The 27,500-nt window shown below is 48.0% G+C and overlaps 1 protein-coding gene across 1 annotated transcript in view; it reads left to right on the top strand.

The window, feature by feature from the left end:
* Positions 1-27,500, top strand: part of cacna1ib (calcium voltage-gated channel subunit alpha1 Ib) — a 108,620-nt gene that overhangs the window by 70,226 nt on the left and 10,894 nt on the right. Inside the window, exons 19-30 of the mRNA XM_079629515.1 lie at positions 3,925-4,395; positions 7,173-7,273; positions 9,291-9,414; positions 11,976-12,044; positions 15,821-15,999; positions 20,263-20,389; positions 20,564-20,689; positions 20,897-20,986; positions 21,230-21,422; positions 22,545-22,696; positions 24,480-24,589; positions 24,669-24,802. Coding sequence (XP_079485641.1) covers positions 3,925-4,395; positions 7,173-7,273; positions 9,291-9,414; positions 11,976-12,044; positions 15,821-15,999; positions 20,263-20,389; positions 20,564-20,689; positions 20,897-20,986; positions 21,230-21,422; positions 22,545-22,696; positions 24,480-24,589; positions 24,669-24,802 — 1,876 coding nt within the window. The remainder of the gene's footprint in view (positions 1-3,924; positions 4,396-7,172; positions 7,274-9,290; positions 9,415-11,975; positions 12,045-15,820; positions 16,000-20,262; positions 20,390-20,563; positions 20,690-20,896; positions 20,987-21,229; positions 21,423-22,544; positions 22,697-24,479; positions 24,590-24,668; positions 24,803-27,500) is intronic.

The following is a 27,500-nucleotide window of genomic DNA, read 5'->3' on the forward strand; positions in this document are numbered from 1 at the left end:
AGCGAATGCAGTCAGCAAGATCAGAAACACGTCGACTGCAATTACCCCACACACACACACACACACACACTCACACACACACACGCTCACGCACGCACGCACACACACACACACACGTGATTGTGTAAAGTTAACTCATCTTCAGTGTTTAAACAGCTCGTGTCGTTAGATTCCCTCCTCTCTCTGTAGCGCCACAGCCGCAGTTCACAGAGATAGACAGGTGAATGGATGGATAGATAGATTGACAGACTGATAGATTGACAGACGAATAGATTGACAGATTGATAGATGGATTGAGAGATAGATAGACATAAACTGGAATATGGATAGATAGACAAATTGATAGACAAACAGATGAATAGATGGGCAGATAGATGGAATAGGTAGGTGGATAGGCTGATGGAAGGATAGATCTTTCTATCGTCCAGTCTGTCGTCCAGCTGCAGACCCAGGTATTTGTAGCTCTGGACCGCCTCCACACAGTCGATGAGCACAGGCTGCAGACAGGGCCTTGGCCTCCGGAAGTCGACCACCATCTCCTTAGTTTTTGTAGTACTTAAAACCTGAGGTGTACAGGGTGAACAAGACTGTCCCCTGTGGTGCTCCTGTGCTGCTGGCTACGCTCTCCGCGGCGCAGTCTCTCCGTCGAGCGTACTCTCAGTAAGATAGTCTGTAACCCACTTTATTAGGTTTAGGTCTACAGCCATCCCCATCAGTTTGTCTTTCAGCAGAGGGGGCTGGATGGTATATTCAATGCGCTGGAGAAATAAAAAACAATTCTCGCAGCGCTACCACCCGTATTCAGGTACGAATAAGACCGGTGGAGCAGATCGAGGATGGCGTCGTCCACCCCCAGCCTCTCCTGATACGCAAACTGTAGAGGGTCGAGTGTGTGCCGGACCTGTGGTCTGAGGTGGTGTAACCGCAGCCGACTCCTTGCAGGGCTCCAAACTGCGACTACAATGGTCGCATTTGCGACCAAATATATTTATTTGCGAGTGAAATTTCTGCCAAGGTCGCCATTGGCGACAATACAAATTTACTCCCTTTGATTGTAAAATCTGCATCATACGTGCATGTTTTATAACCAGTAGCCTATCGCTTCATGTGTTTTGTTAACGTCATGAAATGAGACGCTTTGTGAACTGAGTGAAAGCGCCAAAATATGAACGGGTAAAGCGAATGTCACCTTTCGCGCCAGAAAAAAAAGTCAAAGCGAAAAATATCGGACTTCTTCAAGCAATCCTCATCTCTGTCAATCACCAGCACGGATGACACACCTGCTAACAAAAAAACAGGCTCCAGCAGCTGTGCCAGCACGAGCGCGCTAGAGAATGCCAGAGACACAGGGATTCATCTCTCCGCATCAGTCAATGAACACCGTGTCGAAAGACATTTAAAAACGTCCTGGATTCAGGAGTTTTCTTGGCTGAGGTATAATCACGAGACACAAAAAATGTTTTGTGACTTTTGTTCAAGAGCGGGCAAAGAAATAGCGGGGAAACCGGAGTTCATAACAGGAACTAACCATTTCAAAAAAGAGACTGAGAAAATACAGGGACAGTAACAAGCATAAAAATGCACACGATCACATAATCGCGAATGTATCGTCAGTATGTGACGTTTTGGGGTGAGACTGTGTTAAACATTCACAAGATGAAAATGCTGAAACTGTAATGAGGAGAGACATGCACACAACAGGGTGACTAAAATGCATTGTTATGTGGCTCTTAAAAAAATTATTTGGCGCCTGTTTTTTTCCCCTATAGGAGCCAATGGCTCCTTACTTTATTTTTTTGTTTGGAGCCCTGCCTTGGGGTGTGGCTTCTTCGGTACAGGCACAATACTAGACGTCTTCCACAGCACAGGAACCCTCCCTAAACGCAGACTCATGTTGAAGATATATTGTAAAGGGTCACCAAGCTCTATAGCACAGGCTTTGAGCAGTCTTGGACTTACTGGGCCCTATTTTAACGCTCTGAAATGCAAGTAACTTTGTGTTTATATTAGAGAATCAAAGTGTGTGTGTTGTTCACACGCTACATAATGGCCAAGCGCGCGCCCTTAAAATAGCATCTGACTAACGCGCAGCGCCGCTGTCTTTAGACTGGCTTTCTCCTGGTCAGGGGGGGGGGGGGGGGGGGGGGGGGGGCAATCAAAACTATTAAAAAAGTTATTAAACCGGTTGGCCCTCTCCACATCCCCCTCCACGAGGTACCCACACTTCAAGCTACTGCCTGTGATGGTCTTCATGCCCTCCCACACCGACCTCATGCTGTTTTGCTGCAACTTCTGCTCCATTTGTCTTCTGCAATTAGGGACTTTCTTCTGGGAATTTTAGCTCCCTTTGTATGCATCTTCACTGTTCCTGGTCACCAATCATAAAAGCCCTCTTCTTCTGGTTGAGGAGGTCTTTGATGTTGCTGGTGATCCAGGGTTTATTGTTGGCAAAGCAGCGTTCAGATCTAGTGGGAACAACAATGTCCATACAGAAGTTCATGTAGTCAGTTGTACAGCTAGTGATACCCTCAACGTCCTCCCCATATGCAGCATTCCCCAGTCAGTACACTGGAACCAGTCTCCGTCCCAGGAGACCACTTCCTGAAGGAACGTGTGGTGATGGGTTGCCTCACAGCTTTGGGCTTATAGTGAGGATGGAGCAGAACAGATTGTGGTCTGACCTCCCCAGTGGCGGTACAGAAATAGCAGTGTATGCATCCTTAACATTAGCAGACAGTAGATCAATAGTTCTGTCAACACACTGGTAGAAAGCAGACAGGAGTCCAGTGTGACATGGTTAAAATCCCCAGAAATAAACATGAAGGCTTCTGGGTGCTGTGTCTGCAGTCTCACGATGACCGAGTGGATGACGTCAAACGCGGCTTCAGCTTGTGCTCGCGGGGGATGCAAACACAAACCGTGATGTTGTGAGAAAACTCTCTAGGCATGTAGTAAGGACGGAGACTTACAGCCAACAGCTCAATGTCCCTGCTGTAGGTTGTCATCTTCACAGTAACATGTCCAGAATTACACCATCTGTTGTTGATAAATATCGCAAGCCCCCCCGCCCCCCCTTTACGCTTCCCGCTAGCCTTTGTGTCTCTGTCTGCTTTCCCTGTAGATCCTCACATTCTTCACTAATGCAGCCAGCTCATTGGTTTTGTTAGGCAGTGAGTTGACATTCCCCATAACCACAGATGGAACTGAGGGCTTGAATCTCCACCGCTTCTCCCTGCGCCTAGCCTCGCCCGCTCGGCGTCCCCAGTACGGCAAAATTGACACGCGTCTGAGGCGAAATCTGCTTCTTGTGGGAGGGGCAAGTGCTAGGAGGCTCTGTTTGCAAGATGGTGGCTGTTGATCGAGCATTCATCGAGAGAGTTACCGCTCTGTATTTGCTTTGGAGAGCAGAACAGCGGCGTAGGGGTCATCGTCGCCGTACTTGGGTCCCCCAGACCCTCCGGAGGCGAACCCAGTTTGGCTAATTTCACCATTTGCTCCGGGAGCTGCGCCTAGATGACGGCCGCTTTCAGCGGTACTTCCGCCTGTCCCGCGCTCAGTTTGATGACCTGTTGTCTCTGATGTAGACAAGTCTGTGGTCGTTATTCAATAATAAAAAAGTCAATATCCGTAGGATAGAATAAAAGTATGATAGAACAGCACTCTACTAAATATGTAATGACAAAGTTAAAAGTAAAAGAGGGCTATGAAAGACCGAAAACACGAGAGCTCAAACAAAGCTACTGGAGGAGCTGCCGCTCGTTAGATGGAGACAGACTGAAAGATAGACAGATAAACTGGAAGATGGATAGAGGCAGATAGGTCAATAGATATATAGACAGACAGACATATCTCATTAGGAATCAAATGTTTCTTAATTTTTCTAGATATTTTTCAAATGCATCAGTTTTCTTCCTCTCTCTGTAGCGCCACAGCCGCAGTTCCCAGTACCACCACTGGGGGCGTCCTCCCGCTCACCCGTCCTGGAGCCGCCGGTGCAGCTGGAACAGTGGAGGCCCGAGGGCTGGGGGAGGCATTGGGGGCAGTTTGCGTGTGCGCAGTGTTCACTCTCACCCCGCGGAGCACGAGTCTCTCCTGCCCCCCCCACCCTCCCTATCCCGCCGGGCCCGTCTCTCTCTCTCCCTCTCGCTTGAGCTGCCCGAGGTCCTGCAGCGCCCCCCTCTGGCCCGGATGAAGAGCGAGGTCCTGCAGCGCCCCCCTCTGGCCCGGATGAAGAGCGAGGTCCTGCAGCGCCCCCCTCTGGCCCGGATGAAGAGTGAGTCTGCCGAACACCAGGACTGTAATGGGAAGAGCCCGGGCCCTCAGGGGCCACTGCTGGGAGAGGTTTATCCACAGCTCAGCGCACGCAAGAACAACCTGGAGGAAGACACTGACTATGTGAGTGTAGATGGATTTACAAACTGACAGATGGATGGATGGATGGATGGATGGATGGATGGATGGATGGATGGATGGATGGATGGATGGCTGGCTGGCTGGATGGATGGATGGATGGATGGCTGGATGGATGGATGGATGGATGGATGGATGGATGGATGGATGGATGGATGGATGGATGGATGGATGGATGGATGGATGGATGGATGGATGGATGGATGGATGGATGGATAGGTTGGGTAGATAGGCAGATGGATAGGTCGATGGATGGATGGATGGATGTATGGATAGGTAGAGGGATTGACAGACATAAAGATGGTTGGATAGGTGGATGGATGGATGGATGGATGGGTAGATAGGTTAGGTAGATAGGTAGATGGATGGATAGGTGGATAGACTGATGGATGGAGGGATGGATGGATAGACTGATGGATGGATGGATAGACTGATGGATTGCTGGATAGACTATTGGATGGATAGACTGATGGATGGATGAATGAAAGGATAGACTGATGAATGGATGAATGGATAGACTGATGAATGGATTGATGGATGGATAGACTGATGGATGGATGGATGGATGGATAGACTGATGAATGGATGGATGGATGGATAGACTGATGGATGGATGGATGGATAGACTGATGAATGGATGGATGGATAGACTGATGGATAGACAGATGGATAGACTGGATGGATGGATGGATAGATGGATGGATGGATGGATGGATAGACTGATGGATAGACATGAATTGATGGATGGATCGATAGACTGATGGATAGACAGATGAATTGATGAATGTATAGATGGATGGATAGATGCATGGATGGATAGATAGATGCATGGATGGATGGATGGATGGGTGGATTGATGGATGGATGGATGGATGGATGGATGGATAGATAGGTTCGATAGATAGATATATAGATAAATAGATAGATGGATGGATGGATGGATAGATGGATGGATAGGTAGATGGATTGACAGACAGAAAGATGGTTGGATAGGTAGATGGATGGATAGGTGGATAGACTGATGGATGGATAGACTGATGGATGGATGGATAGACTTGATAGACTGATGAATAGACTGATGAATTGATGGATGGATGGATAGACTGATGAATGGATGGATGGATGTATAGACTGATGGATAGACTGATGAATGGATGGATGGATAGACTGATAAATGGATGGATGGATGGATAGATAGACTGATGAATGGATGGATGGATAGACTGATAAATGGATGGATGGATGGATGGATAGACTGATAAATGGATGGATGGATGGATGGATGGATAGACTGGTAAATGGATGGATGGATGGATAGACTGATGGATAGACAGATGAATGGATGGATGGATGGATAGACTGATGGATAGACTGATGAATGGATGGATAGATAGACAGATGAATGGATTAATGGATGTATAGACTGATGGATAGACAGATGAATGGATGGATGGATGGATAGACTGATGGATAGACTGATGAATGGATGGATGGATGGATAGACTGATGGATAGACTGATGAATGGATGGATGGATGGATAGACTGATGGATAGACTGATGAATGGATGGATGGATAGACTGATGGATAGACAGATGAATGGATTAATGGATGGATAGACTGATGGATAGACAGATGAATGGATGGATGGATGGATAGACTGATGGATAGACTGATGAATGGATGGATGGATGGATAGACTGATGGATAGACAGATAAATGGAGGGATGGATGGATAGACTGATGGATGGATGGATGGATGGATGGATAGACTGATGGATAGACTGATGAATGGATGGATGGATGGATAGACTGATGGATAGACTGATGAATGGATGGATGGATGGATAGACAGATGGATAGACTGATGAATGGATGGATGGATGGATAGACTGATGGATAGACAGATAAATGGAGGGATGGATGGATAGACTGATGGATGGATGGATGGATGGATGGATAGACTGATGGATAGACTGATGAATGGATGGATGGATGGATAGACTGATGGATAGACTGATGAATGGATGGATGGATGGATAGACTGATGGATAGACTGATGAATGGATGGATGGATGGATAGACTGATGGATAGACTGATGGATAGACTGATGGATGAATGGATGGATGAATAGACTGATGGATAGACTGATGGATGGGTGGAAGGGTGTGCTTCTCTCAGCTCTGCTGTTGAATCCATTATGCTAAGTTCAGATGATTGTCCCTGAGAAGCTGCACAGAAAAAGTGGAATAAAGTCCTGATATTCTCTGGATTGTCTCCCAGTATTAAGAGTCCTTGAGCGAGGCCTTGCTTTCAGCGAAGTGATTTAAAAACGCTTTGAGCGTATCATTAGAAGAGCGCTTCACTGTTGAGCGGGACTCATCCCGTCTGACAGAGGACTGAGGAGGAACTCGGCTCATTCCAGCTTTTAATAAACGTCTCATCAGTGAAATCCAGCAGCGGTGATGTGGAGAATACACAACATGAAGAAGCTCATCATGAACAGTGACAGCAAACACAATAGCCGAACTCCTGTGGGCACAGCAACTGTCCGATCGCATCAATGTGGACGTCACGCGGATGTATTAATCCTCATATATTACTCCGTTTATTGGAAATGTCTCCCAGGGAAATTGAAACTGTTATTCAAAGTTAATTGGAAAGAGTTACCTTGATCTCAGATAACCAGAGTCGTGTGTGTGTGTGTGTGTGTGTGTGTGTGTGTGTGTGTGTGTGTGTGTGTGTGTGTGTGTGATACGCAGAGCCTGTGTTTCCGTGTCCAGAAGATGATGGAGGTTTATCGTCCAGACTGGTGTGAGAAGAGGGAGGATTGGTCCATTTACTTGTTTTCCCCTCATAACAAGTACGTATTACTGGAAGACTCTCATTCTGTTCAAATCTGTTCAATCGTTCTGATTGTAAGCCTTTGGCTAAGCCACACCCTAGAATGTAGATTGACCAATCACAGCGCAGCCAAGAACGAGCTCCACAGCGGTCCGACACTTGTTCACAGCGCTCCATTGACTTTAACACCGGCGTCTCATATGTTTGGTCTCGGCAGGATATTACCGTCATAGTTTTATCAGAAATATGGTTAAGCGTTGTGCCGGGGGCGTTTGTAACACAGATACGTGTTTCCCAGAGAGGCTGGAGGCGGTGTCTGTTTTTCCCCTTCCCAAAACCGAAGTTAAATACTGACAACTGTCGTCTTTGGATTAAACTGTGTGGACGTCCTCAGTCAGCGAAACCCCTCGAGATCAACAACACACTTTTGTGTTTTAATCTTACTGTGAGTTACACTAGTTAGACAGTTTTATGCTGGTTTAGGTCATGATTTCGGTTCTCTGCGCTAATTGTTGATACGCTAGCACACGCTGCTAATAAACACAACTTTATACTGGCGTAGTCCGTTTGCTTTGTAATAGCGATTATAGAAGTGAATAGAGACCAGCTCTGCATGAACAGTGTTGCTCCTGATATTGTGAGTCCCAGTCTCCGTCTCCATCAGGATATGATGCGCTGGGTCATGTGACTGTGACCGTTATGCTTCTGCCTCTATCTGGATCTTGTTGTTGCTTGTGTTTCTCCGGTATGTCTTGAATAAAGCCTTCGAACGCACACTGAGCCGCTTCTGCCTACTTCTCTCAGACACTTTATTTGCTGCTTTATAAAAGTTTGATAAAACTTCAGCAGGAAGAGCGTCACAGCATAAGCCATGTTGATACCAGACCAGAGCCCAGATGAAGTTGACGGACGTAGCAACAGTAACTAAGGGGGGCGGGGCTTAGCCAAAGGTGAATTGTCCTTCACTACTGTACTGATGTATTTGTAATGAGGTTCAGTGTATAGAAGGAAGGAGGCGGGAACCGGCGAACATTCAACACTTTTAATAATAAAATAAAATAAAACAAAAACAAAAATGAAGTATAAGCCGGCAGCTCCTCGGACATAAAGCAGAAGCAGAACACAACATAAACTCAGGCCTGTTCGGTCTCGCTGTCGTCGCTCCTCCTTCATGCTTCTGCTCCTCCGCGAGCGCTACGAGACGGGTGCACCGCTCATTATAATAACGCCACGGCCGCGCCGCTCTCTCACGGCCCTCGACCTCGTCCTGCTCGCCAGTGTTCATCTGGGGAATCTGTGCTGTACTCCAGTTCTGGTGCTGAATACCTGTACCTTTACTCAGTTACATTTCACAGGGTGAAAATCATACTTTGAACTCTATTAAAATGTCACGTTGACTCTAAAGTACACATGTCTTAAATCATTCTCAATTATTTAGAAATAAATAGTATTTTATTTATCCTAATAAGATTTAGAAAGACACCGGTTAGTAAATGATGACAGAACTACAGACTCTCAGATCTGATCAGATTACGATGGATTAAGCTGCGTTCACACTACAAGCGACACGATACCATTCATTTCAATGGGGAGTGGGCGATTTCCGGCGACATGCGCGACAGCGACCGTTGGCGACCGGATGGGGCGTGTCTGGCGGCGCGACAAAGTTGAGATCTGTTTAACTTTGTGCAAATGAAGAGCGACTTTTGGGAGCGACAACCAATAGGAGTGAAGTCAGTGGAGCGCGCGTGATCCAATTAACCCCCCCCCCCCCTCTCCCCTTCCCCCCTCTCCCCCCCTCTCCCTCTCTCTCTCCCCTTCCCCCCCCCCCCTCTCTCTCTCTCCTCCCTCCCTCCCTCTCTCTCTCTCTCTCCCCCCCTCTACCTCTCTCTCTCCCCCCCTCTCTCTCTCTCTCTCCTCTCCCCCCCCCTTCTACCTCTCTCTCTCTCTCTCTCTCTCTCTCTCTCTCTCTCTCTCTCTCTCCCTCTCTCTCTCTCTCTCTCTCCTCTCCCCCCCCCGTCTCTCTCTGCCTGCAGGTTTCGTCTGATGTGTCAGACTATCATCGCTCATAAGCTCTTTGACTATGTGGTTCTTGCTTTCATCTTCCTCAACTGTATCACAGTGGCTCTGGAGAGACCCAGAATCCACCAGGGCAGTCTGGTACGTTTCATCACTCACACACACACACACACACACACACACACACTGCTCACAGCTTGAGTCAGCGCGACTCGTCTCGCCGTAGTGACACGCTGATTTGCAGCTCTGCATGAACACTGTCACGAGAAAGCTTCATAGAGGAGAATCGGCAGGTTTAATTCCACCGCATAGATCTGCTTTATAATATATATTATATAGTATCTTGAAAAAGTTCAAATGGTCTCTTCCTTTTAATTGGAAATCAATATGTGTCTGACAACTTGAAAAAAATCTTTAAAAATATGTTTTATTGAGCTCTACAAAAGTTAAACCTTCAATAATCAATAAACATTTCACAGATTCTATGTACATTAAGTATGTAAAACATATACAATGAACTAGAACCAGATCAATGCATTTATTTCCATTCAAAATGATGGAAACTGACAGAAAAACACCAGGCTTGAAAGATTCCTTATCCTGCGGCTCCCTCTAGTGGGAAACATTAAAGGGCACCTATTATGGAATTTTGAAATGTACCTTTCATGTAGTATGTAACATAGATCTAAGTGAACAAAAACATCCTGCAAAGTTTGAAATATGAAAGTGCACCGTATATAAAGTTATTGTCTTTCAAAAGTAAGAGTCGACTCGGAGTCATTTTTATGAATCGTTAGAAGACCGAAGCTTTTTCTCTGACTAGATGACGTCAACTTGTCAAGTTATTTGAATACGATACGCCCACTTATTGCTCTCCAAGGCTTGAAAACATCATGGCGACGAGACGCTGTGTTCTGAAGTGCGGCTCAAGTGAAGTCAGCATTTGAAGACTAAGTGGCTACAATTCATATATACAATATATCACAGAAGTATAGTCCGAGCCGTGTGCTTTGTTCGCGCCATTTTGAAGAGGATTGCTTTACCAACTTAAATGCAATCAAACTTGGATTCGCGAGTCGGCTGATATTGAAGGAAGGTTCAGTTCCAAGTGTATTTGCATCAGCTTCCTCCTCCGTATCACAGCCTGTAAGTGTTATTAATAATTGTTGCTTTTATGTTTTATGTAGCATGCTTAATAATTATTTTGTTTGTTGTGTAAGCACCGTTTAGCTTCTAGGTCTTCAATGACAATTGTATTGAGATTTGTGAAGTGTTTGTCGTTGTTTTCGGAGTTGTCTTATAGAATAGAGTAATACCTCGTAGTAACGTAACTGCATTTTTTTTTTTTTTTTTTTTTTTTTAAACGTTATGTTTATGCATCAGGCTAACGCAAACAAAGACTGATTGTGCTTTTACAATATGAACTCTGGGCTATGCTCGCTAACATAACATTAAATTCTTTATCTTATTTTTAGTTTTTTACTACAAACTACAAAGCAGTGGACTATAATCATTATTATAACACAATTTAATTGATAAAAGCATAATTGTACTCCGTGTTAAACAATAAGTATTATCTCTGTAAACACTGCTGGGTCATCTGACCAATCAACGATTAGCGTCACGCAGAGGAGGGGTTTGAAAAAATGAGTCGTTGAACGAATCATTTGGGAGTCGGTGAGCAAATCAGGTAAAAATAAATGCATATTATACGACAACAAAAGTGTTTTTTGTCATTGCATGCATGTAAAACTGTTGTTGGGGACTCCCAAAACAACATTAGGAACATTTTAAATGTCATAATAGGTGCCCTTTAATATCAAAATTTAAACATTTAAAGTCCCCCTGAAGTCAGTCATTTTATCCCTTGAAACTCATCTTTGATCACCAAAATGACAAATGAAAAAAATATTCTTCATGTCTTAAAATATCTTGACTGTAATTCGACACCCTCGCCTCATTTAGTATGCTCGGCTCTATGAATATGCAAATGAGCCCCGCCTCCACTCACTCACTCACTCAGAGATCCACTGGTGGACGATCACATGTTGATCTGATTGGTAACAAGGTAGTGTGTGACGTCAGAAACACCAGCGATTTCAAACCGTGTGTTTGAGACTGTCTTTGGTTCACTGCAGTTTTAAGCAGAAAATACTCAGCAATGCTGTCCACTTATGAACTTACACATGGTGTGTCTTAAAGCAGATTAAAAACACCACATACACACATACACTACATTAAAAGCTGGATTTTATAATCTATATGCATTTCACAGATTATATGAACATTAACTACTGTTAGAATACCATCATGTCCTAACTGGGTATAAATAAGACTGAAATCAAACAAATGCTTAAACATATTCAACTGAACATGTTTATGAATTGAAGACCATCATCACACACCCTAGTAACGATTTCTAGATTGTGGTCGGTGTCAGTATCATGACTGGTCCTGTAGAGACTCAGCTGTGTTCAATCTTAAACCAGGACTGGTGTGACATTTCAAGCGTAATAATCACAGGATATTTTACTCCGGTAATGTAAAAGTCTCACATCTCATTCTTAGCTTGACATTTCTGGCGCCGCTGTATCATTATTACCTCTCGATGCCGTGTCTCACTCTCTCTCTCTCTCTCTCTCTCTCTCTCTCTCTCTCTCTCTCTCTCTCTCTCTCTCTCTCTCTCTCTCTCTCTCTCTCAGGAGCGAGTCTTCCTCACCATCTCCAACTATGTGTTCACTGCCATCTTTGTGGCCGAGATGACAGTCAAGGTAACGTCTCACCTGAGCACTTCATGTGTGTGTTTCTAAGGTATCCTGCACACCAGAAACAGAGACACTTCTGTGTTCAAATAATAGTAGCGTAAAAATCTGTAGCAGTGGCTGTGCTCATATAGACAAAAATGGGCAGTTAATCATAATAAATACAGTGCAAAAAAAACAAAACAGAATAACATTAACAGAATGTAATCAGTGATTATTCCTCTGGCGGCGGCTGCTCTTCATTACTCTCAGGACTGGCAACACTGGTGTAATGTTACACTTTAAAGGGGATTTATTATGCAAAATGCACTTTTTTTGGGACATAAATGTGTGTTGGCAGTGTGTGTACACAACCACCCTATAGTGATAAAAATCCACTCACTCCTTTTTTTTAAAATCCCCATAAATCATCATCAGTGTCTCCCAATGACCCGTGTTCAGCCATGGGGCCGGCGTGACATCACTACACAGGCCCCGCCCACGACTGTTGACAGACACTGCCGTTTAACATAGACCCGCCCCCCTGATCGAGTTCACAGCGAGTTGTACACATCCGCCATTGCTGCACCGACGAGAAGGTGTTGTGTGGCTGATGAATTAATCCACATACTGTAGCTCTCTCTATTTACTCCCGAACCCTGAGCCAGTCGCCGACGCTCCCTCAACTCTACCGAAATGAGTTTATGTACTTACACACTTCTTATACTGTGTTTACCCCGCTCTCACTGTGCTTTTCTGGAGTAAAACTGACGCCTTGAGTTTATTAAACTCATCAGTATACTTTTGGCCATCATTCGGACGGGGTCCGCTAAACAGTGCGGCGGCTGGATATACACCAACATCCATCGCCATGATGTTTGGAATGATTATCACAAGAAGAAAAAAATAACGTTTTAGTCGCATAACATCGGTTAATGGAAACGCCGTCATTTCGCAATAGATTTTTGTGCAAATCTGTAATGGAAACACGCTTACTGTGTGGCACTGGTGATGCTGTCAGTGTCGGTCTGAAGCGACAGGGTCCACGTCCACGTCCTGAGGAGAATCAGCTGCAGACGCACATCTCTGCACCTGTCAGGCGTACCGCGGTGAAGACCGTCAGGAGTGTGTGTCAGAACAAGAGTGTGTGTCAGAACAAGAGTGTCTGTCAGAACAAGAGTGTGTGTCAGAACAAGAGTGTGTGTCAGAACAAGAGTGTGTGTCAGAACAAGAGTGTGTGTCAGAAGAAGAGTGTGTGTCAGAACAAGAGTGTGTGTCAGAACAAGAGTGTGTGTCAGAACAAGAGTGTGTGTCAGAACAAGAGTGTGTGTCAGAAGAGTGTGTGTCAGAAGAGTGTGTGTCAGAGGAGTGTGTGTCAGAGGAGTGTGTGTCAGAGGAGTGTGTGTCAGAGGAGTGTGTGTCAGAAGAAGAGTGTGTGTCAGAAGAGTGTGTGTCAGAGGAGTGTGTGTCAGAAGAAGAGTGTGTGTCAGAAGAAGAGTGTGTGTCAGAAGAGTGTGTGTCAGAAGAGTGTGTGTCAGTAGAGTGTGTGTCAGTAGAGTGTGTGTCAGAGGAGTGTGTGTCAGAGGAGTGTGTGTCAGAAGAGTGTGTGTCAGAAGAAGAGTGTGTGTCAGAAGAGTGTGTGTCAGAAGAGTGTGTGTCAGAAGAGTGTGTGTCAGAAGAGTGTGTGTCAGAAGAGTGTGTGTCAGAAGAGTGTGTGTCAGAAGAGTGTGTGTCAGAAGAGTGTGTGTCAGAGGAGTGTGTGTCAGAGGAGTGTGTGTCAGAGGAGTGTGTGTCAGAGGAGTGTGTGTCAGAAGAGTGTGTGTCAGAAGAAGAGTGTGTGTCAGAAGAGTGTGTGTCAGAGGAGTGTGTGTCAGAAGAAGAGTGTGTGTCAGAAGAAGAGTGTGTGTCAGAAGAAGAGTGTGTGTCAGAAGAGTGTGTGTCAGAAGAAGAGTGTGTGTCAGAGGAGTGTGTGTCAGAAGAGTGTGTGTCAGAAGAAGAGTGTGTGTCAGAAGAGTGTGTGTCAGAAGAGTGTGTGTCAGAGGAGTGTGTGTCAGAGGAGTGTGTGTCAGAAGAGTGTGTGTCAGAAGAAGAGTGTGTGTCAGAAGAGTGTGTGTCAGAGGAGTGTGTGTCAGAGGAGTGTGTGTCAGAGGAGTGTGTGTCAGAAGAGTGTGTGTCAGAAGAGTGTGTGTCAGAAGAGTGTGTGTCAGAAGAGTGTGTGTCAGAAGAGTGTGTGTCAGAAGAGTGTGTGTCAGAAGAGTGTGTGTCAGAGGAGTGTGTGTCAGAAGAGTGTGTGTCAGAGGAGTGTGTGTCAGAAGAGTGTGTGTCAGAAGAGTGTGTGTCAGAAGAGTGTGTGTCAGAAGAGTGTGTGTCAGAGGAGTGTGTGTCAGAGGAGTGTGTGTCAGAGGAGTGTGTGTCAGAGGAGTGTGTGTCAGAGGAGTGTGTGTCAGAGGAGTGTGTGTCAGAGGAGTGTGTGTCAGAAGAGTGTGTGTCAGAACAAGAGTGTGTCAGAGGAGTGTGTGTCAGAAGAGTGTGTGTCAGAGGAGTGTGTGTCAGAAGAGTGTGTGTCAGAGGAGTGTGTGTCAGAGGAGTGTGTGTCAGAAGAGTGTGTGTCAGCGCTGCTCGGGTGGCTCACAGACAGAAGCCAAAGAGTGCTGTGAAACTTATCAAATAATCATGCAGAGGTCCAACATTATAATAGATTTATGAAGTTTTAAAAGAGAAATCTCTTCCTTGTCTTTCGTGGCCCTCAACCTCACGATCAACCATTAAAACTGCACACGGTTGATTAACCCCATAAATCCTGCACACTTCTACGAGCTCTAAATGATCATCTTGAGGTGATGAACACAGTGAATGTTGGTCAGTGTAAGATACCCTAACCTAACCCTAACCCAACCCAACCCTAACCCAACCCTAACCCTACCGTAACCCTACCGTAACCCAACCCTAACCCAACCCAACCCTAACCCAACCCTAACCCTACCGTAACCCAACCCTAACCTAACCCAACCCAACCGTAACCCAACCCTAACCCAACCCTAACCCTACCGTAACCCAACCCTAACCTAACCCAACCCAACCGTAACCCTAACCCTACCGTAACCCAACCCCAACCGTAACCCTAACCCAACCCTAAGCCTAATCTACCCTAATCTACCCTAACCATTTTTGGTCAAAGATGAATCACAAATCTGCACTGGTTTTATCAAGTAAACGTGAGAATAACTTCTTATTTGAAGTTGAAGGTTTTTTGATTATCATGCATCAGTTATTATAAAAATCATGAGTGAAATATGATCATCAGGCTTTTGATGAAGGTTTATTTGTTCATCTATCAATCATTATTGTATTGCATTGCATTATGTTTTAAAACTACAGAGTTTTGATAATAAAACTGAGCATTTAAATATCATCTTACTAAGAAATTATTGGGACATATTGATATTTATATGCATTTTTTGTCAGTATCTGCGATTTGATTTACATTACAAGCATCAGAATTTCATATTTTTGTCCATATAAATATCAGCATCTGCATCAAATTGCATATTTTTATATAAACTGTCGTGGAAATTCTCAATTTGACTTTACCAGCGACAATACAAACATCCGCCAGTCATTATAAAATAATACAATACTACAGTATATCATAGTCTCGAGTACTTCTAATGCAATTTAATATTTTGAGGTAAAGGTTCAATAAACTGTTTTGTTTATAAAAGCAGATCTCTCTCTCTCTCTCTCTCTCCCCCCCCCCCTCTCTCTCTCTCTCTCTCTCCCCCCCCCCCCCTCTCTCTCTCTGTCAGGTGGTGTCTAAGGGCCTGTATCTGGGCGATCGAGCGTATCTGCGCAGCAGCTGGAACGTTCTGGATGGTTTTCTGGTGTTCGTGTCTCTGATTGACATTGTGGTGTCGATGGCGGGCGGAGCGAAGATCCTGGGCGTGCTGCGAGTGCTGCGACTGCTGAGGACATTACGCCCGCTCAGGTCACCACCGCCACACACACTCTGTAGAGCAGCGCAACACACTCACACACACTGTAGAGCAGCGCAACACACTGACACACACTGACACACACCGCCACACACACTCTGTAGAGCAGCGCAACACACTCACACACACCGCCACACACACTCTGTAGAGCAGCGCAACTGTGCGGGTCTGTGCGGTTATGTGCGGTTATGTGCGGGTCTGTGCGGGTCTGTGCGGGTCTGTGTGGGTCTGTGTGGGTCTGTGTGGGTCTGTGTGGGTCTGTGCGGGTCTGTGCGGGTCTGTGTGGGTCTGTGTGGGTCTGTGTGGGTCTGTGTGGGTCTGTGCGGGTCTGTGTGGGTCTGTGTGGGTCTGTGCGGGTCTGTGCGGTTATGTGCGGGTCTGTGTGGGTCTGTGTGGGTCTGTGTGGGTCTGTGTGGGTCTGTGCGGGTCTGTGTGGGTCTGTGCGGGTCTGTGTGGGTCTGTGCGGTTATGTGCGGGTCTGTGCGGGTCTGTGTGGGTCTGTGTGGGTCTGTGCGGGTCTGTGCGGGTCTGTGTGGGTCTGTGTGGGTCTGTGTGGGTCTGTGTGGGTCTGTGCGGGTCTGTGTGGGTCTGTGCGGGTCTGTGTGGGTCTGTGCGGTTATGTGCGGGTCTGTGCGGGTCTGTGTGGGTCTGTGTGGGTCTGTGCGGGTCTGTGCGGTTATGTGCGGGTCTGTGTGGGTCTGTGCAAGTCTGTGCGGGTCTGTGTGGGTCTGTGTGGGTCTGTGTGGGTCTGTGTGGGTCTGTGCGGGTCTGTGCGGGTCTGTGCGGTTATGTGCGGGTCTGTGTGGGTCTGTGTGGGTCTGTGCGGGTCTGTGCGGGTCTGTACGGGTCTGTGCGGGTCTGGGTCTGTGCGGGTCTGTGCGGTTATGTGCGGGTCTGTGCGGGTCTGTGCGGGTCTGTGTGGGTCTGTGTGGGTCTGTGCGGGTCTGTGCGGTTATGTGCGGGTCTGTGTGGGTCTGTGCGGGTCTGTGTGGGTCTGTGTGGGTCTGTGTGGTTATGTGCGGGTCTGTGTGGGTCTGTGTGGGTCTGTGTGGGTCTGTGCGGGTCTGTGCTGGTCTGTGCGGGTCTGTGTGGGTCTGTGTGGGTCTGTGCGGGTCTGTGCGGGTCTGTGTGGGTCTGTGCGGGTCTGTGTGGGTCTGTGTGGGTCTGTGCGGGTCTGTGTGGGTCTGTGCGGGTCTGTGTGGGTCTGTGTGTGTCTGTGTGGGTCTGTGTGGGTCTGTGCGGGTCTGTGTCTGTGTGGGTCTGTGTGGGTCTGTGTGGGTCTGTGCGGGTCTGTGTCTGTGTGGGTCTGTGTGGGTCTGTGCGGTTATGTGCGGGTCTGTGTCTGTGTGGGTCTGTGTGGGTCTGTGTGGGTCTGTGTGGGTCTGTGCGGGTCTGTGCGGGTCTGTGTCTGTGTGGGTCTGTGTGGGTCTGTGTGGGTCTGTGCGGGTCTGTGCGGGTCTGTGTGGGTCTGTGTCTGTGTGGGTCTGTGTGGGTCTGTGTGGGTCTGTGCGGGTCTGTGCGGGTCTGTGCGGGTCTGTGCGGGTCTGTGCGGGTCTGTGCGGGTCTGTGTGGGTCTGTGCGGGTCTGTGCGGGTCTGTGCGGGTCTGTGTCTGTGTGGGTCTGTGTGGGTCTGTGTGGGTCTGTGCGGGTCTGTGCGGGTCTGTGTGGGTCTGTGTGGGTCTGTGCGGGTCTGTGTGGGTCTGTGTGTGTCTGTGTGGGTCTGTGTGGGTCTGTGCGGGTCTGTGTCTGTGTGGGTCTGTGTGGGTCTGTGTGGGTCTGTGCGGTTATGTGCGGGTCTGTGTCTGTGTGGGTCTGTGCGGGTCTGTGCGGGTCTGTGCGGTTATGTGCGGGTCTGTGTCTGTGCGGGTCTGTGCGGTTATGTGCGGGTCTGTGTGGGTCTGTGCGGGTCTGTGCGGGTCTGTGCGGGTCTGTACGGGTCTGTGCGGGTCTGTGCGGGTCTGTACGGGTCTGTGCGGGTCTGTGCGGGTCTGTGCGGGTCTGTGCGGGTCTGTGTGGGTCTGTGCGGGTCTGTGCGGGTCTGTGCGGGTCTGTGTCTGTGTGGGTCTGTGTGGGTCTGTGTGGGTCTGTGCGGGTCTGTGCGGGTCTGTGTGGGTCTGTGTGGGTCTGTGCGGGTCTGTGTGGGTCTGTGTGTGTCTGTGTGGGTCTGTGTGGGTCTGTGCGGGTCTGTGTCTGTGTGGGTCTGTGTGGGTCTGTGTGGGTCTGTGCGGTTATGTGCGGGTCTGTGTCTGTGTGGGTCTGTGCGGGTCTGTGCGGGTCTGTGCGGTTATGTGCGGGTCTGTGTCTGTGCGGGTCTGTGTGGGTCTGTGTGGGTCTGTGTGGGTCTGTGTGGGTCTGTGCGGGTCTGTGTGGGTCTGTGTGGGTCTGTGTGGGTCTGTGTGGGTCTGTGCGGGTCTGTGTGGGTCTGTGTGGGTCTGTGTGGGTCTGTGCGGGTCTGTGTGGGTCTGTGTGGGTCTGTGCGGGTCTGTGCGGGTCTGTGTCTGTGTGGGTCTGTGCGGGTCTGTGCGGGTCTGTGCGGTTATGTGCGGGTCTGTGTCTGTGTGGGTCTGTGCGGGTCTGTGCGGGTCTGTGTGGGTCTGTGTGGGTCTGTGTGGGTCTGTGCGGGTCTGTGCGGGTCTGTGCGGGTCTGTGTGGGTCTGTGTGGGTCTGTGCGGGTCTGTGCGGGTCTGTGCGGGTCTGTGCGGGTCTGTGCGGGTCTGTGCGGGTCTGTGCGGGTCTGTGCGGGTCTGTGCGGGTCTGTGCGGGTCTGTGTGGGTCTGTGTGGGTCTGTGCGGGTCTGTGCGGGTCTGTGTGGGTCTGTGTGGGTCTGTGCGGGTCTGTGCGGGTCTGTGTCTGTGTGGGTCTGTGTGGGTCTGTGTGGGTCTGTGCGGGTCTGTGCGGGTCTGTGTGGGTCTGTGTGGGTCTGTGCGGGTCTGTGTGGGTCTGTGTGTGTCTGTGTGGGTCTGTGTGGGTCTGTGCGGGTCTGTGTCTGTGTGGGTCTGTGTGGGTCTGTGTGGGTCTGTGCGGTTATGTGCGGGTCTGTGTCTGTGTGGGTCTGTGCGGGTCTGTGCGGGTCTGTGCGGTTATGTGCGGGTCTGTGTCTGTGCGGGTCTGTGCGGTTATGTGCGGGTCTGTGTGGGTCTGTGCGGGTCTGTGCGGGTCTGTGCGGGTCTGTACGGGTCTGTGCGGGTCTGTGCGGGTCTGTACGGGTCTGTGCGGGTCTGTGTCTGTGCGGGTCTGTGCGGTTATGTGCGGGTCTGTGTCTGTGTGGGTCTGTGCGGGTCTGTGCGGGTCTGTGCGGGTCTGTGCGGTTATGTGCGGGTCTGTGTCTGTGCGGGTCTGTGCGGGTCTGTGCGGGTCTGTGCGGGTCTGTGTGGGTCTGTGTGGGTCTGTGCGGGTCTGTGCGGTTATGTGCGGGTCTGTGTGGGTCTGTGCGGGTCTGTGCGGGTCTGTGTCTGTGTGGTTATGTGCGGGTCTGTGTGGGTCTGTGCGGGTCTGTGTGGGTCTGTGTGGGTCTGTGTGGGTCTGTGTGGGTCTGTGTGGGTCTGTGCGGGTCTGTGTGGGTCTGTGTGGGTCTGTGTGGGTCTGTGTGGGTCTGTGCGGGTCTGTGTGGGTCTGTGTGGGTCTGTGTGGGTCTGTGCGGGTCTGTGTGGGTCTGTGTGGGTCTGTGCGGGTCTGTGCGGGTCTGTGTCTGTGTGGGTCTGTGCGGGTCTGTGCGGGTCTGTGCGGTTATGTGCGGGTCTGTGTCTGTGTGGGTCTGTGCGGGTCTGTGCGGGTCTGTGTGGGTCTGTGTGGGTCTGTGTGGGTCTGTGCGGGTCTGTGCGGGTCTGTGCGGGTCTGTGTGGGTCTGTGTGGGTCTGTGTGGGTCTGTGCGGGTCTGTGCGGGTCTGTGCGGGTCTGTGCGGGTCTGTGCGGGTCTGTGCGGGTCTGTGTGGGTCTGTGTGGGTCTGTGCGGGTCTGTGCGGGTCTGTGCGGGTCTGTGTGGGTCTGTGTGGGTCTGTGCGGGTCTGTGCGGGTCTGTGTGGGTCTGTGTGGTTCTGATGGTGTTCTTCATGTGCGGGTCTGTGTGGGTCTGTGCGGGTCTGTGCGGGTCTGATGGTGTTCTTCATGTGCGGGTCTGTGTGGGTCTGTGCGGGTCTGTGCGGGTCTGTGCGGGTCTGTGCGGGTCTGTGCGGGTCTGTGTGGTTCTGATGGTGTTCTTCATGTGCGGGTCTGTGCGGGTCTGTGTGGTTCTGATGGTGTTCTTCATGGTTCCTCAGGGTGATCAGTCGCGCTCCAGGACTGAAGCTGGTGGTGGAGACTCTGATCACATCGCTGAAGCCCATCGGGAACATCGTCTTGATCTGCTGCGCGTTCTTCATCATCTTCGGCATCCTGGGAGTTCAGGTTAATCTCACTCACACTCAGTCCTCGCTGATCCCTCGCCCTGCTCCGTCAGACGCTGATCTCACTGTGTGTGTGTGTGTGTGTGTGTGTGTGTGTGTGTGTGTGTGTGTGTGTGTGTGTGTGTGTGTGTGTGTGTGCGCGTGTGTGTGCGCATGTGTGTGTGTGTCTCAACAGCTCTTCAAAGGGAAGTTCTTTTACTGTGTGGGTTTGGATGTGAAGAACATCACCAATAAGTCCGACTGTCTGTCTGTGAATTACCGCTGGGTTCATCACAAGTACAACTTTGACAACCTGGGTCAGGTGAGGGTCGATGCGTCTCTTCATGACTAAATATAGTTTTGAGCTGAACGGCCATATCTGAACCAGTGTTGTTTATATCATTGAGATACTATTATTATTATTATCAGTATGTTGAATTCAATTACGTTTTATATTTCCCTTAGTATCCATCACTCCACAATAAATGTGTGTGTGTGTGTGTGTGTGTTCGGTGGTTTTCCATTTCAGGCTCTGATGTCACTGTTTGTGTTGGCATCTAAAGATGGATGGGTAAATATCATGTACCACGGGCTGGATGCTGTCGGGATCGACCAACAGGTAAAACACACACACACACACACACACACACACACACACACACACACACACACACACACACATTCTGGTGTGACAAATTGGTTTAGGCTTTTGAGAATTTGGTTCAGAAAACGAGATTTAGTGTTTTTAGCCATTCAGAAAAACTGTAATTCATAATGTGCATTGATGATATTATATGATATTGATATGATAATTCGCTCGGCGATCAGGACTCAGATGACTCTCTTGTGCGTCTCTGTCCAGCCCGTGAAAAACAACAGCCCCTGGATGCTGCTGTACTTCATCTCGTTCCTGCTGATCGTCAGCTTCTTCGTGCTGAACATGTTTGTGGGCGTGGTGGTGGAGAACTTCCACAAGTGCCGTCAGCATCAGGAGGTGGAGGAGTTCCAGCGGCGGCAGGAGAAGCGGCAGCAGCGGCTCGACAGGAGGAGGCGCAGTAAGAGCTCATCCATCCATCCATCAGTCCATCCATCCATCAGTCCATCCATCCATCAGTCCATCCATCCATCAGTCAGTCTATCCACCCATCCATCAGTCAGTCTATACATCCATCCATTCATCAGTCAGTCTATCCATCCATCCATCCATCCATCAGTCAGTCTATACATCCATCCATCCATCCATCAGTCAGTCTATACATCCATCCATCCATCAGTCAGTCTACACATCCATCCATCCATCAGTCAGTCTATCCATCCATCCATCCATCCATCCATCCATCCATCCATCCATCCATCCATCCATCCATCCATCCATCCATCCATCAGTCTATACATCCATCCATCCATCCATCAGTCTATCCATCCATCCATCCTTCCATCCATCCATCCATCCATCAGTCTATCCATCCATCCTTCCATCCATCCTTCCATCCATCCTTCCATCCTTCCATCCATCCATCCATCCATCCATCCATCCATCCATCCATCCATCCATCCATCCATCCGTCCATCAGTTCATCCATCTCTTTATTGGTTGTGATTCTTGTCAAATAAAAAAATGATAATAAAGGTTTGCGAGTTTATATCTGACAATTCTGAGAAAAATCTGTATAACTGTAAAACTGTATATTGATACTATTACAAAGAATCTTGATTTTATATATTGCAATTCTGACGTTTTTTCGCAGAATTGTGTCTTTATATCCACTTTAGAATTTTTTTTTGCAATTGTAAATTTATCTCACAATTCTAAGAGACATCTTTTTATATATATCTTGCAATTTATATATTGCAATTCTGATTTTATTTTGCTGAATATTTCTTGAAATTGCAAGTTTATTTTTCATAATTCTGACTTATAAATTGCAATTGTGAGAAAAAAGTCAGATTTTCAAGATTACTTCACAATTTTAAAACATAAAGTCAGATGCGAGACATAAACATGCAATTGCGAGAGAAAAAATTGCCTTTTTATTTTTTACTCCGTGGTTTCTCTGCGTGGTTTCTCTGCGGAAACCGCAAACAAGTTTCATTAAAAATCAGTGTAGAGAAACATGAAGGTGAAATAAAGGTGCCAGTTATGATGATATTAATAATAATAAACTTTGTGTGTGCAGAGGCCCAGCGTCTGCCGTATTACGCCTCGTACGGCCGCATTCGCCTGATGATTCACTCGTTCTGCACCAGTCATTATCTGGACCTCTTCATCACCCTCATCATCTGCATCAATGTGGTCACCATGAGCCTGGAGCACTACAGCCAACCACAGGTGAGCAGCACCGTCACGTGACCCACTGCAGCCAATCAGCTGTTCGGCCTGAACCAGAGTTTGAGGCCTTGTACGGTTTCATTTGAAAACGCATCTTTCTCTCTGTTCTGGCCTTCCGGTCACACTGAGACGGCGCTTTTATTAATGAAAACACTCTCCAAAGTGGATACATTTGAAAACGCAGTCTTCGTGTTGTAGTGTGGACTGTCAAAACACAGGTATTTAAAAACGATGACGTAAGTTTAGTCATGTGACGCATATTGAACCAATAGATATTGATGTTTATAGCGGTATTGTGCCTGTTATGTTCACTTTCACACTGTTGGTAAAATGTGTTCCTTCACACACTCTTCATATCACAGTCCTGCACAGATGACAGAATACACTCACATCTGCTGTCCGGCGTTGAAACATGAGAACAGTTTTAGCGTTTTACACCAAACATATAATGGTGAGTGAGAGCGACCTGGAGCATCAGTGATGAGGAGATATTCTGCTAAATAAAATGATCCCGTCAGAAGAATTGCGCGATAACTTTATTATTTATTTTTACGTCTGTATCATCTCAGTGAGCTTCTGTGAGGGTTTACACATGTGGAGTAAAGGAGAATTCAGCGTTTTCAGGCATTTTCCAAAAGTTTCTCATCCACACTGAGACGTCGGAAAAAGACTGAAAACGCTAGTGTAGACGGAGAGCGTTTTTCAACGAAAATGTCTCCGGATTAATGTAGACGTTGCCCGAATCATCAGTGTGAGGACTAGTAGCGTCTGTTTACTTCTGTAACGAGGTATTGACTTCAGGAACAAGAACACATGTGGGCGGGGCTTGATTGTGTCTGTGGGCGGGGCTTGATTGTGTCTGTGGGGAGTTGATTGGATGGTTGTGGTTTGCTATTGGCTGATCTCATGTGAGTGACAGGTTATAGCCCCGCCCTCGTCCTCAGAGAAGAGAAGAGATGCTGCAAGAGGAACTTATTCTCATTCAACATTATTAAAACTATAATGATGCGCACCCATAAATCATGTACAATAAACAGCAATATTCTAGGGATGCACCAATATGAACATTTTGGTCAATACCGATAACCGATAATTCTTTATTTTTGAAAAAACGATAACCGATATATTGGCCGATAAATGTAATTCTAAATTTGTATGTAATTTTTGAGAGCCTGATTACAAAATCAAAAGTCTCACCATTAAAATCCATGTCCCAAACACACAAGTATAATGTTCTCATTATGATTTTATGTAGCCGATATGACAGACTTGCACTGAACCGTATTGTCTTTTTTTGAAGTGATTCAAATCATATTTCAAGCAATTCAAAACCATCATGTTGAACAGTGCACATCTGAAGTGTCTCATAATCCATTATTTATCGGCTTTCTGATAACAATAACATTAGAAATTAACATATATTGGCCGATACGGTGGCCGATATATCGTCCATCACTACAATATTCCAAAAAAAAAAAAAAGATTTGTTTATTTTGGTTTCATGGTGACTTTTCAGAGAAGAGATGCTGCAAGAGTTTGTTATGATTTTGATGATTATGGCTTACAGCTTATGGAAACCCCAAATTCAAAATTAGAATATTGTGAAAAGGTTTTCATAAGCTGTAAGCCATAATCATCAAAATTATAACAAATAAAGGCTTGAAATATCTCACTTTGCATGTAATGAGTCTATATAATATATTACTTTCACCTTTTAAGTTGAGTAACTTGAGTTATTTGTATCTCGGTGTGTGTGATCGTGGTTGCGTGTGGTTTCTCCCAGTCGCTGGAGACGGCGCTCCAGTACTGCAACTACTTCTTCAGCTCCACGTTTGTGGTGGAGGCGACGCTGAAGCTCGTGGCGTTCGGCATCAGACGCTTCTTCAAAGACAGGTAACGTCCCGCACTGAAGTCCTCCACACACACACACACACGCGCGCGCGGCTCGTTCAGTGTGTGTGTCTCTCCTCAGGTGGAATCAGCTCGATCTTGCCATCGTTCTGCTGTCTGTGATGGGAATCATTCTGGAGGAGATCGAAATAAACGCTTCACTTCCCATCAACCCCACCATCATCCGCATCATGAGAGTCCTGCGCATCGCCCGCGGTGAGATCCCACACACACACACACACACACACACACACACACACACACACACACACACACACACACACACACACACACACACACACACACACACACACACACACACACACACACACACACATTCTGGAGATTCTGCTGTTGGTATTAAATGCAATCTGGACTCAAATTGGACTAAGAATATTGGTTTATGTGGATCCATGTTCCCTATCAAGGGAACTTCCGCTGCGTGTACGCTGTGTGAACACCTCCGAGTGTTGCGTCATGAAGCACGTGTATAATCAGTCCAATGAATCAGCGAGATGTCAGGTGACGTCATAGACCAGGAAACTATAAAGCACCCCTGAGCGCAGAGCGTGACAGCTTCTGTTTCTTCAGCAAGCACTCTCTGTATATGTCCTTTGTTTATTTATTTGTGTCTGTCAAACTTACACTCACAATATATATATATATATCACTATGGCGAGCAAGCAAGATTACAAGCGTTGTATTGTTCCCTGCCCTCGTTAAATCACGGGTGGGGACACACATCAGCTTTGTGTTGCTTGTTTGGGAGTGGAGCATGACCCGTCAGTTCTCGAGGGAGCTGCTGCTGTCTGTGAGGACGCTCCGCTCTCGCCGGGTGTTCTTTGAGGAGGATCGGTTCGCTTCGCTCTCCCTGAGGTACGGGTCCCGCTGCTGCCAAGGCACAGCGGCGAAACGCATCTTGGGGTTCGCAGATGGATCTAGCAGCGGGGTTTGAGACGGGCCCCGCCCTATCTCAGCCTTTACCTGCTGGATCCAGTGTCTCTGCCCAGGGGGAAGCCCGAGTACAGCAGAATTCAGAAACTCAAGTTTAAGATGCTTGCGCTCAAACAGATTGTGTCACTGATTCAGTCCGAGGACTGGTTTGTCACAATAGACTTGAAGGATGCTTATTCCATATGTCTATCCATCCTCATCACAGGAAGTTCCTGAGGTTTGCTTTCGGGGGCGAAGCTTACCAATATCGGGTTCTTGGTCGGGTCATGTCGGGTCACCAATATCGGGTCATGTGGAAGAAGCCTTGGTTCCTCGCCCAGGGCCCAGTGTTGGGGGTTCTTGTCGACGCTTAACGCTATCGACGGATGCTTCCCTCACAGGATGGGGGGCGGTCATGAGTGGCTACTCGGCGACAGGTCTTTGGCAGGACCCTCAGCTTTCCTGGCACATAAATCGGCTAGAAATGATGGCGGTATTTCATTCAAATACTTCCTGTTAGACCTGAGAGGCCACCATGTGCTTGTCCGCTCGGACAACACATCGGTGGCCTCCTACATCAGCCATCAGGGCGGTCTGAGGTCTCGTATATTATGCAAACTGGCTCATCAGATCCTCCTATGGGCCCAGGGGAAATTGCTGTCTCTCAGGGCAGTATATATTCCAGGGCAGCTGAATGTGGGAGCAGATATCCTGTCGAGGCAGGGGCTGAGGCCCGGGGAGTGGAGACTTCACCCCGAGGTGGTGGAGCTCCTATGGGAGAACTTTGGTCGAGCACAGATCGATCTTTTTGCATCGTACGATACAACCCATTGCCCACTGTGGTTCTCCCTCACTCATCCAGCTCCTCTCGGACCGGATGCTGTAGGCAGCTGTGGCCGAGGTCACACCTGTACGCCTTACCCCCGGTATCAATGCTCCCGGGAGAGCTCTGGAGAGGGTTCGCCGGGAAGGGGCTCATCTATTGTTAGTAGCACCGTACTGGCTGGCCCGAGTATGGTTTTCGGACCTAGTGTCCCTTCTGGACGGCTCTCTGATGGAGACTCCTGTCAGGAGGGATCTGCTGTCCCAAGCAAGGGGCACGATATTTCACCCTCACCCAGAGTTGTGGAGACTGTGGGCTTGGCCTCTCAGGGGGCCCAGCTCATAGAATCCAGTCTCTCGACTGAGGTCGTTGAGACCATCCTGCAATCCAGAGCTCCCTCCACGAGAAAATGCTCTTATGCTCTGAAATGGAAATGATCCTCTACTTGGTGTGGAGAACGTAATTTTGATCCTGTTAACTGCCCGGCTGGTACAGTTTTCGATTTCCTACAAGACCGTTTCTCTGCTGGATTATCTCCTTCCACCTTGAAGGTGTATGTAGCAGCTATATCTGCGTATCACACCCCTCTGGGGGCTTCTTCTCTGGGGAGAGATCCTCTTATTAATCGTTTTCTCCGTGGCACATTGAGGCTGAGGCCTGCACTGCACTCTAGAGCGCCGGCTTGGGATTTGGCCATTGTACTTGAGGGTCTGGCCTTGGCTCCCTTCGAGCCTTTTAAAGAGGTTTCAGAAAAGTTCCTTACATTAAAAACTTTATTCCTACTTGCTATTTCTTCTATTAAGAGAATTGGGGATTTGCAAGCCCTGTTGGTTGCTCCTTTATGCCTAGTATTTGCACCTGGTATGGTTAAGGCATTTCTTCACCCTAGGCTGGGGTACATTCCTAAGATTCTTACTAAGAAGCCCAATTGTGCCGCAGGCCTTCTGTCCTCCACCTTTTTATACCCCAGATCAGGAAAGACTCAATCTGTTGTGTCCCGTTAGGGCTTTGGATGCCTACGTTCACAGAGCTGCCCTGTGGCGTAGATCAGAGCAGTTATTTGTCTGCTTCGGCTCAACCAAGAAGGGTTGCCCTGCATCGAAACAGGTTATGAGCAAGTGGGTAGTCGAGGCTATCTCACTTGCTTATCAAGCGGTC

Source organism: Phoxinus phoxinus (genome assembly GCF_949152265.1).
Source record: "Phoxinus phoxinus genome assembly, chromosome: 11".
Lineage (NCBI taxonomy): Eukaryota > Metazoa > Chordata > Actinopteri > Cypriniformes > Leuciscidae > Phoxinus > Phoxinus phoxinus.